Raw genomic sequence first — 14,387 nt, forward strand, 5'->3', positions numbered from 1 at the left:
GGATCTTGTAAACAAGTCACAGTAGAACCACTAGTAATATTGTGCTTTTCCAGAGTTTTACCGGCTCTGCCACTGCACAGAAATTAGGCATTTTCTTTTGAAAGGGGTTACCAATGGTTACAGGCAGCCATACTGGAAGAAAGAGAAATACACAAACTTTCTTTGCAATGCCTCTATTGTGACCCCTTGTGACATCACAATGAGCAATAATTCTGCACAGTTTGTAGGCTTGGCCAAACGGCAAGGAGTACATATGCATTTTCCCCCAGCACCTAAATACAATTTCAAACTGACAAATCCATACAAAGTCTAAACTAGGCAAACCCCAAGCGGATACAGACCACTAGCCTAGCTTAAAACTCTGGGAGAGGTGTTTTTGGCCCAACAGCTAGGCTAGGGCATCCAAGTTTTCCTTTCACAATGATGTGAAGCAAAGATACACAAGACAGTTTTCTTTCTGTTATCTTTCTTTGTCTGTCAGACAGTGGAGAAGCTCATTGATCTGTTGGATCGTCTTGTTATCTGTCGGACAGTGGAGAAGCTGGTTGATCTGTTGAATTGTCTTGTTGTCTGTCAGACAGTGGAGAAGCTGTTTGATGTGTTGAATGGTCTTGTCTGTCAGACAGTGCAGAAGCTAGTTGATCTGTTGGAAACTCTGGACCGCTGGATAGATGAGACGCCTCCCATCGACCAACAGTCCCGCTACGGGAACAAGGCCTACAGGTCGTGGTACGCCAAGCTTGACCAGGTGAGACCTTCACACAAACACACACTAGAGTTGGGCTTTGAGATTCGTGGATTCCATATGAAATGTAAACATATATATTTATTTACAATCATTTTATTTATACCAGAGTACACTAGGACTTAGTATGGATTATTGTCTATTTGTACAGGGTAGACTTTGGTTGGCTATTTGTGTTTGTACCTGGGGTAGACATAGGATAGAGCCTGTAGTCTGTATATTATACCAGGGAGGGCTGTGCATGCGCACATAGTGATATTATTGATAGAGTATAGTACATATGTCTTACCTGTTTACTTGCACAGAGATCCAGTTGCAGATATTTTAATTTGTATTCATCTGTATCTTGTTCTTTATTCTTATATTTTATTTGTATTTGTATTGTATTCTTATTATCCTGCCTGTACCACCTCTCCCCTCCTCCTGTTGTTGCTATGGCACCCGCATTTCCCCATAGGGATGGATAAAGATCCATCTTATCTTAACTGCAAGTTGTAAAAGGTTGTACTCTGAGTTCACACTACAAGCCTTAGTGCTCAATTCTGATTTATTAGAGAACAGCAGCAATGGTTAATGGAGTGGTGTTGAAACCTCATCATTTTACATGTTAATTTTAATTAAATGTCATTTTACATGGAAATAACCAACCAAATATGTTGTGCTGCACCACGTCATGCACATTTATCACCTTTTTCACCCCTGACCAGTTCTCATCCCTGTGTGTGTGTGTAGGAAGCCGAGGGCTTGGTGGCAGCATTGCTCCCTGCAGACCAGTGCGCAGCAGCCCCGGAAATCGCTGTCTACCTGAAAGAGGCGGTGGGCAACTCCACCAGGATAGACTATGGTACAGGTAAGAGATGTGGGTCATTATAGGCTATGGTACAGGTAAGATATGTGGGTCATTTATAGACTATGGTACAGGTAAGATATGTGGGTCATTTATAGACTATGGTACAGGTAAGATATGTGGGTCATTTATAGACTATGGTACAGGTAAGATATGTGGGTCATTTATAGACTATGGTACAGGTAAGAGATGTGGGTCATTATAGACTATGGTACAGGTAAGATATGTGGGTCATTATAGACCAGGGGTAGGCAACCCTAGGCACGCGTGCCTGCATAGGCACGCGGGGGCATTTGCATAGGCACAGGGGGCAGCATTAAAAAAATAAAAATAAAAATAAAAAAAATAAATTATATATATATATATTTTTTTTTGCTTTGAAATATTATAGTGAAATATTTTGCACTGTTGTCGCATTTATCTTGTTGAAATCCTCCCACAGGTTCTTTTTACTACCACATATTTAATTGAGACCCTTTATTTGTTTATTATTTCAATGTAGCTGGAAATACATTGCTACATCATTCAGTAACATTTGCAGAGCCTTATAACAAAAACATTATTACGGTCACCATTGTGACCAGTGGGATTAATCAACAAATTGTATTATTTATTTTTCTATTTCATTGAACATTGCACATGTTAAAAGCATTTTTTTTTACTCAAAATGTGAGTATTACCAAGTCAACTTGTGTTCTTAAAACAATGACAATAAACATAGTTTTATTAGGTTGAAATAATGTGGTTGTGTACTTATTTTTCTGTTAACTTATTATGGATTGAAAACTGAAAACCGTAATGCACAGTAACTGAACTCAATATTTTTAAGTTCTGGTAACTTATTATTATATATTTTTTTACAGTGTAGTCTTGCGATCAATCAAAACTTATTTACACGATATACCTCACATTCACCCTCCATTCACATCCTGGTGTTCTCCATTAGGCCTGTAGGTGGAGCTATGACAGCACACGTACAGTACACACACCAATGGTGTGTGATGTGTCCAAAAATGAATGGGCAAATGTGAGTGAAATGGTCGCACTGTATGCAGCTGTTTGTCTGCATTGCATCCCCCCCCCAACTCAGATTTAGGGTTGATACAACCATCATAATAATATTGTTAATAATAACAATAACAATAATGATGTAATAATGTAAAAATTATCATTAAAAAGACCCGATTATGAGAAAAAAAAATTACGATGCATGGAATATTGTTGAGGCACACTAGCACACTAGTTACAACTATATTTCAAACAGGCACTCCATGTCAAAAAGGTTGCTGACCCCTGTTATAGACTATGGTACAGGTAAGAGATGTGGGTCATTATAGACTATGGTACAGGTAAGATATGTGGGTCATTATAGACTATGGTACAGGTAAGAGATGTGGGTCATTATAGGCTATGGTACAGGTAAGATATGTGGGTCATTATAGACTATGGTACAGGTAAGATATGTGGGTCATTCATTATAGACTATGATACAGGTAAGAGATGTGGGTCGTTATAGACTATGGTACAGGTAAGGATGTGGGTCATTATAGACTATGGTACAGGTAAGATATGTGGGTCATTCATTATAGACTATGGTACAGGTAAGAGATGTGGGTCATTATAGGCTATGGTACAGGTAAGAGATGTGGGTCATTATAGACTATGGTACAGGTAAGAGATGTGGGTCATTATAGACTATGGTACAGGTAAGAGATGTGGGTCATTATAGACTATGGTACAGGTAAGAGATGTGGGTCATTATAGACTATGGTACAGGAAAGAGATGTGGGTCATTATAGACTAAGGTACAGGTAAGAGCTGTGGGTCATTATAGACTAAGGTACAGGTAAGAGATGTGGGTCATTATAGACTATGGTACAGGTAAGATATGTGGGTCATTATAGACTAAGGTACAGATTAGAGCTGTGGGTCATTATAGACTATGGTACAGGTAAGATATGTGGGTCATTATAGACTAAAGTACAGGTAAGAGATGTGGGTCATTATAGACTAAGGTACAGATTAGAGCTGTGGGTCATTATAGACTAAGGTACAGATTAGAGATGTGGGTCATTATAGGCTATGGTACAGGAAAGAGATGTGGGTCATTATAGGCTATGGTACAGGAAAGAGATGTGGGTCATTATAGGCTATGGTACAGGAAAGAGATGTGGGTAATTAATATAGACTATGGTACATGTTAAAGCTGTGGGTTATTATAGACTCATTAAAGAGATCACTTGTTTTTTCTGCATCTGGCATAGTGGGATTACTGTGTTTTAACGAATGGATTACAATGTGCATATATTTATTATTAAAATCTTGAAATAATTGTTATATCATGACTTCCAAACTGTGGTGTTTGTTGGTGTGGTGTGTCCTGCTTTCAGTATCCACTAGAGGGAGCCATTGCTCAAGGATCTCTCTTTGACAGATACTTCTTGCCATTTGGCCAGGGTTTGAAGTCTTCATATTCACAAGCCTAAACAAGCTGTTCAGAATTGCTTTTCCTCATTGATGTCACAATGGGATGAATTTGCGTTGATTAATCAATTCGCTTAGCTTTTTGGAGCCAGGAACGCTGCACGTCGTCTAATCTACTTCCCAGTTTGTGTTTTACTCTTGGGTTATTAGATTTAACCTAGTTTTTTTTTTTTTTAAATTAACAAATTGTTTTGTTTATTATGGGCCAAGTGTGGAAGGCGCAGCATGGAAGGTGCAAGGTTCCTATTGTAATTGTATGTTTTCTTTTCTCTTGCGGTCTGTGTGTATGGCAGTCCATAGAAGCGATTGGTTTTGATTGATTGATTGATTGAAAAGTTTATTAACAGATTGCAGAATGGGTACAGTACAGTACAGCTCAATACATACAATTGTTAAGAGGATGCAGACTTTCGTCTTGTTTCCATCAGGGTCCCCCATTTTCAATTCATCATATGACACACATGACATACAGATAGACAGTACTGCTACATCTATACATTTATGACATACCAGATTTTCAAATACAGTACTGTTTGTGATACTAAAAAATCCAGAAGAAGAGTATATACATTTGATATAGAAACTGTGCATTGGGGGAGGTTGGGTAGGTGGGGTGGGGCTGTACATTGGAGGTGGGGGGGCGGGGGGGGGGGGGGGGGGGTGGGTAGGGGGACGACGACACTGTACATTGGAATACTGACATACATTTGACATGGAAACTGTACATTGGAGGAGGTTGGGTAGGTGGGGTGGGGTTGGGTGGGGCTGTACATTGGAATACTGACAAAGCCATGCTTGGTCACTTTTTTCGTGAAACTCTGCCTAGTGGTAGATGACTGTCTACTATAGTCCATATAGCAAATGTGGTGACCCCATGACCATTCCTCTTATCACCACCATCAGGCAACATTTTTAAAGTAAAGGAAATTCATTAAGAATCAATGGTACATGTCTGAGGCTGTAAACGGCTGTTGTAATAAACCCTGTCTCTACATGTACTTCCAGGTCACGAAGCTGCTTTCGCTGCTTTCCTCTGCTGTCTCTGCAAGGTGGGCGCTCTCAAGGTAGACGACCGGCTGGCTATCATCTTCAAAGTGTGGTAGGCCGCTCTACGTGTGTGTGTGTGTGTGTGTGTGTGTGTGTGTGTGTGTGTGTGTGTGTGTGTGTGTGTGTGTGTGTGTGTGTGTGTGTGTGTGTGTGTGTGTGTGTGTGTGTGTGTGTGTGTGTGTGTGTGTGTGTGTGTGTGTGTGTGTGTGTGTGTGTGTGTGTGTGTGTGTGTGTGTGTGTGTGTGTGTGTGTGTGTGTGTGTGTGTGTGTGTGTGTGTGTGTGTGTGTGTGTGTGTGTGTGTGTGTGTGTGTGTTAGCACATTTAAGACACAGGCAATTTAACATGCCTTACATCAAGGAGTAGTGTGTGTGTCGGGGGGTGTAACAAATAGAGGTGTAACAAAATCTTTGGCAAAAGATTCGACACATCATACGTTTATTCTATTTATTGTTGTGCCTGCGTGTATTCATTTGCCGATAACCGTGTCTTTGTTTTGTAAGCTCGTCGTCACTGAATGAGGGTAACCTCACTGTCTCATGAGAAATAAAGGTTTGAAATTGAATGAAAAACATTTAGTCCACAATTGTGTTTAAGCCAATTCAATAGCTATTGCACTTTTTAAAAGTGCAACGGGTATAGTCTAGTCATGTCGGATGTATTTATGTAGCCCAGTATCACAATACATGTTTCAATGGGCTTCACAACACCTCCTGATGTAACCCTCAACGAAGATGAGGAAAAGTTCCCACATAAAATGTATAGGATAAAAGGGAAGCAATGTCAGAATGGTTAATTCAATGACGGATCCCTCCAACAAGGACTAACCCACACCAAATCCTGGCACCACATGACTCCAGTCCTAAAATACCTCCACTGTCTCCCTGTCTCCTACCAGATCAATTATAAAATCCCCTCCCCATATCTCTCTGACTTCCAGTCCCCCTATCAACCTTCTCTGTTTCAGGGACAGACCTCTGGAACTCACTAATTAATAGTAGTGAATAGTGCAGTAATATTCTCTTTCATCGTGGGAACTTCTACCGAGCAAACTCTTGAATAATACAGTATGTGGGAATATACCCAATATTTCTATGATTTAAAACTCCAGATTGGGCCTCTAATGTTTGTTTGTTTGACCAGGTATCTGGAAGTTATGAGGAAGCTTCAGAAGACCTACAGGATGGAGCCAGCAGGAAGCCAGGGTGTCTGGGGCCTTGATGATTTTCAGTTCCTCCCTTTCATTTGGGGCAGCTCCCAGTTTGTAGGTATGATTCTTTAGCGGCGTCATACTGACCTATATTTGCCTATTAATATTAATACTTCTGTAAGATATCGTCTGGCACAACTTTTTCATACAAGAACTACCAAATGGATATGCATTAGGCCACAGTCTCCCCACCCAGGAAACCTCATCTGAGCAGGTTTTTGTCACAGGGAACTCCACCTGAGCAGGTTTTTGTCCTAGGGAGCCCCATCTGAGCAGGTTTTTGTCCCAGGGAACTCAACCTGAGCAGGTTTTTGTCCCAGGAAACTCCACCTGAGCAGGTTTTTGTCCCAGGAAACCATATGTGAGCAGGTTTTTGTCCCATAAACCATATGTGAGCAGGTATTTGTCCATTGGAAAGGGGAACTGATTTAGCCATATGTATCCATCATAACTTATGTATACCATATGTATCTAACGTAAATCGCCTACGGTAGCCTGATGGTGGTTTGCTTGAGGAACGGGGTGTTTTTGTCAATGTGGCTCTTGAGTTGGCCAAGTCTGAGTACCACTGGTCTACAGTATTTAACCTTAATGGCTGCATTAGAGAACAGCAGCATTGGTTATGTGTGGAGTGGTGCTCAAGTGGTGCTCATAATTTTACATGGTAATTTTCATGAAATTAAATTTGACATGGATATGACCAACCAAAAATGTTACCCCTAAACCAAAAATTCTAGTCAACAGATTTCGTTTTGCTTTAATCCCAGAAAACCCCATCTGAGCAGGTTTTTGTCCGATATGATTTAGTCCAGAATTCCATAACTGTCTATACTGTAGGAGGGGAGATAAGAGGAGAGTGAAGCCTATGATCAGAATAGTCATTCTTATATTCTCTGTGGGCTAAACTTCTAGTGAAGAAAATATTAGTGAAATTAAACTAAACCCCCCAAGAACCACTGGGGGTCCTCGGAGAACCACTGTTATAGCCAACGAATCAGAGGACTTGGAGGTTTTCTGGTGATATAAGGCCCTGCCTGCCCCAGTTCCACCCCCTACATTTTCCCCCCATAGAAAATCACTGTTTCGATGGAAAGAGAAAGTGTGACACCTGGTGGTGTATACTCACAATTACACTCCCTCCTCTCTGTCAGATCACCCCACGCTCGAGCCTCTGCACTTTGTGGATGAGAGGGTGGTGAACGAGCATCATCACGATTACATGTTCTTGGAGTGCATCAAGTTCATCAATGAGGTGGGTCTGACCATTAATTAAATATGTTTCATTCAATATGGAGGATGAGAGCGTTATATATAAGAAACTTTATTATTTGTCAATTCCAGGTGTCTATCATAAGGGGGCTTGTCTGAAACACTTCTTTTTATCTCTGAATTGACAACAATATTGAATATCAACGTTGTTCAGTCACTATAAGGCTTTGGTTATGGGTTTTGCCCTGTCTGTCTGAATCTGCATGGAGACGTTACTTAGTGTCAATACTTGGGGGAGAAGGGGTTTTTCTTGCTTCCCCAAACTTCTCCTTGCGCTGGTGATGGGAGGGGCGCTTGCGTAGCTGACAAAACTAAATCTATGTTGCGCCCAAACAGCAGACTTAAAGGAACAAGTCGACATTATGGAAAATGCGCTTACAGTCTTCTCCAGAGTCGGACAAGAAGATGGATACCAATGTCCTATCTGTGCGTTCAGTAGAAAGCTATGCGGTTGCAAGCTAGCCTGCTTAGCACAAATTAATGTTTTAGCCTAGCTTAAAACTCCGGGACAGGTGTTTTTGGCCAACAGCTAGGCTAGCTGGTCTGTATTCGCTTCAATTAATTTATGCTGTGCTAGACTAGCTTGCAGCCGGATAGCTCAGAGAGGAAATTGGTATCTATCTTCTTGTCTGACTCTGGATAAGATGGTAAGTGTATTTCCCATAATGTTGGCCTGTTCCTTTAAACTATAACTTGAGCTTGTCTTGTCCACCAGTAATTGCCATTTCCCTACACAAACTGACTGACAGCTCGCCACGACACCTGTGTAATCTGAAAGCTTTCACTGGATTTTGGATTAGAACAAGAACAGCAGGGCGCAAATGACTAACATTAACTGAACTGAATTAGTACTCCTTGTTTTCAGTCATGTATGACTGAAACAGGTTGGATTTTTTGCATGAACTATTCCTGTTGAATTAGATTGTCTCCTCTGTCCAGACTAAGGGTAGAAATAAATGTGTTTAGCAGTGTTGCCACTACTTCACTTAAGGAGATTTTTTTTCTTTTTTGGAGACACTTGTTACAATGTTACAACTTGTTACAATGTTACAATGTAACATATAAATCCACAACCCACCCTCCCCCATCCCACCACCCCCCCACTGCCCCATCTCAACTGTCTTCCCCACCCAAGATCTCCCACCCAACCCCGCTCAATCCCAGGACAATTATATTGAATACAATAAATCCAAACCCCAAGACATCATTTTGTTATGGCTAACGGTTACTGCCAGAAAATCATATAAAACTTCAAATTAAAGCAGATTCCTAAATAGACGCTTGTCCCAAATAAAAGTGAGGTGTTTTTACGCGTTTTGACAAAAAAGGTCTCAATTAGAAGCCTGGTTTAAATTAATTATTTATCTGGTTGCCATTGACACAGCAAATCCTTTTTATATCCTTTTTTATATACATGTTATGATGCTTCACCTGAGCCTCTGTCACCAACATCTTTATTTAATCACACTTTCATCATTTAGCAGGTTACCATCAATCTTCCAAATTGATAGAATCACTGCATTAATGGGAAGAGCAGAGTCTTATCAGCCATATTTTCCTAAGCACTGTCGGGATCTGGTGCAGGGAAGTGTTAATGCTGGTTAGGTACATGTCATACAAGTATTATTCATACTGGTTTAAATAAACAATTTGATATTTCCCATCTGAGCAAGATTTGTGTGCAAAAGGAATTAGAGGCCTGTCCCATATAAAGGAGGGTTGAGTTCAGTGATTGAAGCAAATAAAAGCATGGGCTATTAATTTTAAGTTTTACAGTAGTTAATTTTCCCCTTCCTTTTTTATTTAAATTATATATATATAATAAATATATTATTATATATTTAAAGCCTATTGTCAAAATGTAATGAATCGTTCTTGTGTGTTGCATTGTTTTTACAGAATATGGGGTTGTCCCGACACTGATAAAATGTAAAATTTGTGCATTGTGCCTTTTCTGCAGTTCAGCTCCCTCTTGAAATGAGCCATTCAGTATTGCAGCCACAATCGCCGTAGTTAATAACGTGCATGTGAAGATATCTTGATAAAATGCGTGTACAAGATAGCGGCTCACACGTAAATCTTATCTTTTCTACCTAAAGTTGAAGATCGCTATGCTATTGCTGCATCTTGAGTCATATTTGAACTGCAAGTGAGTTAATTGCACCCGTCACAGTGTGGAAATTCTAACCAGAAATGTACCTAATTACAATGACTCTATTAAATTAAAATGTAATTGGGTAGATGTTTCCCCCACTGCAAGCCATGGGCATCAAATGCCAAATTCAGGTCAGTTCAGTCAGTCATCATTTGTCTTACCTTTTGATGGTGATTTGTAAATGAGTGGAACTATAGAGGGCGCCAATACGCCACATCCAGTCAGCCACAAAGCCTGATACATCAGACCCATCCGATTGGCCTGAAGAGCTAATCATAATAATAATAATAACTGTATTTGTATAGCACCCTTCATACAATAATAATAAACTATTTGTACAGCACCCTTCATACAATAATGATAAACTGTATTTGACCCTTCATACAATAATTGCAGCCCAAAGTGCTTTACAGCATAGAATACAGTCAAATAGACATAATATTTGCATAAAATAGACAGAATAAAAGTAATGCAGAATATAATATAAGAAAAGGGTAAAAGCGATGCAGACAATAACAATACAACAAAAGAATCAGAAATGATTATAAACGACAATTTTTTAAAGTGGCAGAATGTATCAAAAGGCTAAGGTGAAGAGATGCTGTGCGTTTTTAGCTTACTTTTTCAGTAGTACTTTCATTAGTACTTTCTTTCCTCCCGCCTCTTACATTTACTGTAGTAATTTTCCACACAAGTACTCGTATTCCAACTGAAGTAAAATGTGCGTATATATATATATATATATATATAATAAACTAGTGTATGTATTTTAGTTCCCTCTACATCTCTGATTCTCTCAGGAAGAGGAAGCATGCAGGACGGGGGCGGGTCTGAGATGGAGTAACATTAACCCAACAGGGTTACTATATATTTTTTTCTTTCTTTTGGAGACCGGGGCGGAAAAGGAGGGAAGTAGGAGGAGGAGGTGCAGCTACATCCTGTGCCTCCTTCCATTCTCTCTCGCTCTCTCTCTTTCTCCCTCACCCTGCCTCTTTCTGAGTCCGTTTCCCAAACTGGAGTGGGGGAGGGGGTGGCTTTGACTCAAGACTGAAGCATTTTCTCCCCCTCTACTTCTCTCTCATTACATCTCTCGCTCTGTGTGTGTGTGTCTGTGTCTGTGTGTGTCTCTCTCTGTGTCTGTGTGTGTGTGTGTGTCTCATTGTGTGTCTCTCGCTCTGTGTGTGTGTGTCTCTCTCTGTGTGTCTCCTACTCTTTTCTCTCTCCAGTCTCCTCGGTCTTCTACCTTTTTACACGTAGAGCTGCTGCTCTGTTTCTGACTCGTCTATCTGTCGCTCTATTTTCTCTCTCTCTGAGTCAGTTTCCCAAACTGGAGTGGGGGAGGGGTGTGGCTGTGACTCAAGACTGAAGCATTTTCTCTCTCATTACATCTCTCACTCTCTGTGTGTGTCTCTCTCTCTCTCTCTCTGTGTCTCTCCTACTCTTTCCCCTCTATTTTCACTATTTTGTTCTCTCTCTCTCTCTCTGAGTCAGTTTCCCAAACTGGAGTGGGGGAGGGGTGTGGCTGTGACTCAAGACTGAAGCATTTTCTCTCTCTCATTACATCTCTCGCTCTGTGTGTCTCTGTGTGTGTGTGTCTCTCTCTCTCTCTCTGTGTGTGTATCTCTGCCGTGTGTGTGCGTGTCTCTCTCTCTCTCTCTGTGTGTCTCTCTCTGTGTGTCTCTCTCTCTGTGTCTCTCCTACTCTTTCCCCTCCCTTTTCTCTCTCCAGTCTCCTCTCTGTGTCTTCTACCTTTTTACACATAGAACTGCTGCCCTGTTTCTGACTCGTCTCTCTGTTGCTCTATTTTCACTATTTTGTTCTCTCTCTCTCTGACTCAGTTTCCCAAACTGGAGTGGGGGAGGGGGTGGCTGTGACTCAAGACTGAAGCATTTTCTCCCCCTCTACTTCTCTCTCATTACATCTCTCGCTCTCCCTCTCAATGTGACCGATAGGAGTTCTCATCTTTAGTGTTTCTATTTTTCCATTTCTCACCGTATGCAGTTTCCTTGCTCATATTTTGACTCGCTCACGCACTTTTTTCTCTCTTCATTTGTCTCTCTCTCTCAGCCGATATTTCTCCAGACTCCACACTGTTCTTACAGCCCAGGTACCGGCATCTCACACGCTGTCGCACACGTGGACTCACACACACAAGGCTCTCTCTTACACACCACGCTCTGAAGCCTGACGCTGAGAGAGAGAGGGAGGGAGAGAGAGAGAGAGAGAGAGAGAGAGAGAGAGAGAGAGGGAGAGAGGGAGAGAGGGAGGAGTGTGTGTGTGTGCGGAGTCCTAAAGCCCACATGAGTCACTTCCTACCCCCACATGCTGTTGTGAATCACTTCTTCCCCCAAGGGACCCTCGGTCGACCCCACCCCTCCCTCCCTCCCTCCTGCCTCTCCTCCACTCTCTTCCCCTCCCCCTCCTCTCCTTATGCGCAGCCCTGGGAAGTGTTGTGGGGGGTTGGTGGATGGAGGCCCCAGGGAAGCCTGTCACTGGTGTGGTAGAATACACCTCTCAGGGTGGATAGGAACACACCTCTCAGGGTGGATAGGAACTAGGGGTGTGCGGAGACATCATTATCTGTATCTGTTCAACCAACAACATTATATGTATCTGTATTTGTATTCGGATAGAAGATCGGAAGTGGGCATGGTTTATATCTGAGTTTTTTTTTTATTTGATTACATTTTATTATTATTTTTGCAACAATTATTGTACAACACAAGATGGGAACAGATATAATCAAATGAACAAATGAACATTAGATTAAACGAAGTCACATTAAATACAGCAAATTTAATCATTGGAAATGCAATGGGGCCTTCAGAGCATCACATTTATTTAATATTAGCATATACTTAATTATGAATATATATTTTTACCTCCTCATACTGTACGTGTCATCTGTACTTGTGCTCTCTCTTTATTATTTTTAACTAAACTCAGTTTTATGAACTGAAGTTCAATCCCCCTTTAACTGGGGGACATTGAACAATCGGTAACTGAAAAAAGTATAACTGTTACATAATTTATAATAAAAAAACAAACAAGATGCTTGTGCCCTAAGGATAAGCGCTCAATGAAGAAACCCAATCCCCTTACCAAACATCTAAACATATGTCATATGTATGTGTGTTATTATTTCTCTTCAACTAAATCCACTGATTGTCTTTCAATTCTTCTTCTGACATCTCATTTAGCACTTTTCGCAAACTCCACCCGACGAATCCCCTACTCTCCCAATAATGATAGTCGATTGTACTATAAATCCTATGCATCCTATTTCCACCGGATAAACCCTAGCTTTCCATCCTCGCTGTTCAGTTTCTGCTGCCATGTCTGCATATCTAAGCTTTTTCCTTTCGTACACCTGTATTTTGGCTCCCTGACAGCAATAACTCTGTTCTCACCTTCACACACTTAAACTCTCCTGTTACTGGTAGCTGGAGAATCCTTTCCCATACAATGCCACATTACTAATACACAGGAACTCCTAGCCATTTCTTAATGTATATGAATTAAATAATCTCTCAAACCTTAGTTTCTACCTTTAATACTTCATATATTGACAATGGCCACATCAACATGGGGAATAAACCTAATGGTATACATTATATTTTGCCTGTTTTTATTTGTATTGTTTTTTGCTATTTAGCACCTTTTTTGTTAAGTGTAGAACAGCAGGCCTTTGCATAGACAATATCTTCCCTCCTGCTAAATCAGGTGTGTTCTTTTTAGGCAGCCTGTTGACTAATATGTAGGCTGCCCATAAGATTTTGTTCTCTGACACTAAAGTTTAATCTAATCTAATATTTGTGTGATGTTCTGGAAACAATCAGCTTTTATAGACCAATAATGGTTTAAGCATGATACTAATGAGCGTCAGAAACAAATCTTTAAAATAATTTCACGTCTCTTCTACAAATAAAAATTGGCCCACGTTCATGATTTTGTGAAATTTGTGGGCTGTTTTCCATACATGAGGAAAGAGGAGTGGATACCAACCTGGTTCCAATGACGTAGTTTTCCGTGTGATAGTTAAACTGACATGACCACCATGTCTGCCGTCAAGACACTTATAGTCATTCGTTTTTTGTCTTGATTTGGAGTAGTGGAAATATTTGTATAATATACAATACATATATATATCATATATTTTGAATGTGCGTGTCTGGAGAACAAAAGCATCGCTATGCGCTTTTATTCAGTATCTCCATTACCAGTAATTTCATTTCTATTTGTCATACCATGGCAACCCATGACAACTCATGACAACTTTTGAACACATAAATTATATCTATAAATCATATTCCTGGAATTGGCGTAAGTAAAGGCTGCTCTTAGTGCACTAACGTAAGAGAGGTCGGGCAAGAGAGGTTGGGAGCGCACTGTGTGTCTCAGGTTGGTTCTGAAATAGGTCTCCAATGGAGCGCATACACATGTGTAATTTCTAGGGCTGTCCCCGACTAAGGATTTGGATAGTCGACTATGATTGGCCGATAGTCGACTATTAGTCGACTATGAAAATCTTTTAAACGTATTATTTTTAATTTTATTCTTTTTTGTATCATTCCATTTGGGCTGTGGGGGTGCTTAATGTCTGAAGGAGTCAACGGAAGGCTTCTTGTCCTC

At 40.6% G+C, this 14,387-nt stretch overlaps 1 protein-coding gene across 1 annotated transcript in view; it reads left to right on the top strand.

Annotated features, from left to right (window-relative positions):
• ptpa (protein phosphatase 2 phosphatase activator) overlaps window positions 1-14,387 on the top strand; it is an 88,312-nt gene that overhangs the window by 28,392 nt on the left and 45,533 nt on the right. Inside the window, exons 4-8 of the mRNA XM_084325415.1 lie at window positions 623-748; window positions 1,478-1,595; window positions 5,082-5,175; window positions 6,265-6,389; window positions 7,483-7,583. Of these exons, the coding sequence (XP_084181541.1) occupies window positions 623-748; window positions 1,478-1,595; window positions 5,082-5,175; window positions 6,265-6,389; window positions 7,483-7,583 (564 nt within the window). The remainder of the gene's footprint in view (window positions 1-622; window positions 749-1,477; window positions 1,596-5,081; window positions 5,176-6,264; window positions 6,390-7,482; window positions 7,584-14,387) is intronic.

This window comes from Notolepis coatsorum, assembly GCF_963971535.1.
Source record: "Notolepis coatsorum genome assembly, chromosome: 11".
Lineage (NCBI taxonomy): Eukaryota > Metazoa > Chordata > Actinopteri > Aulopiformes > Paralepididae > Notolepis > Notolepis coatsorum.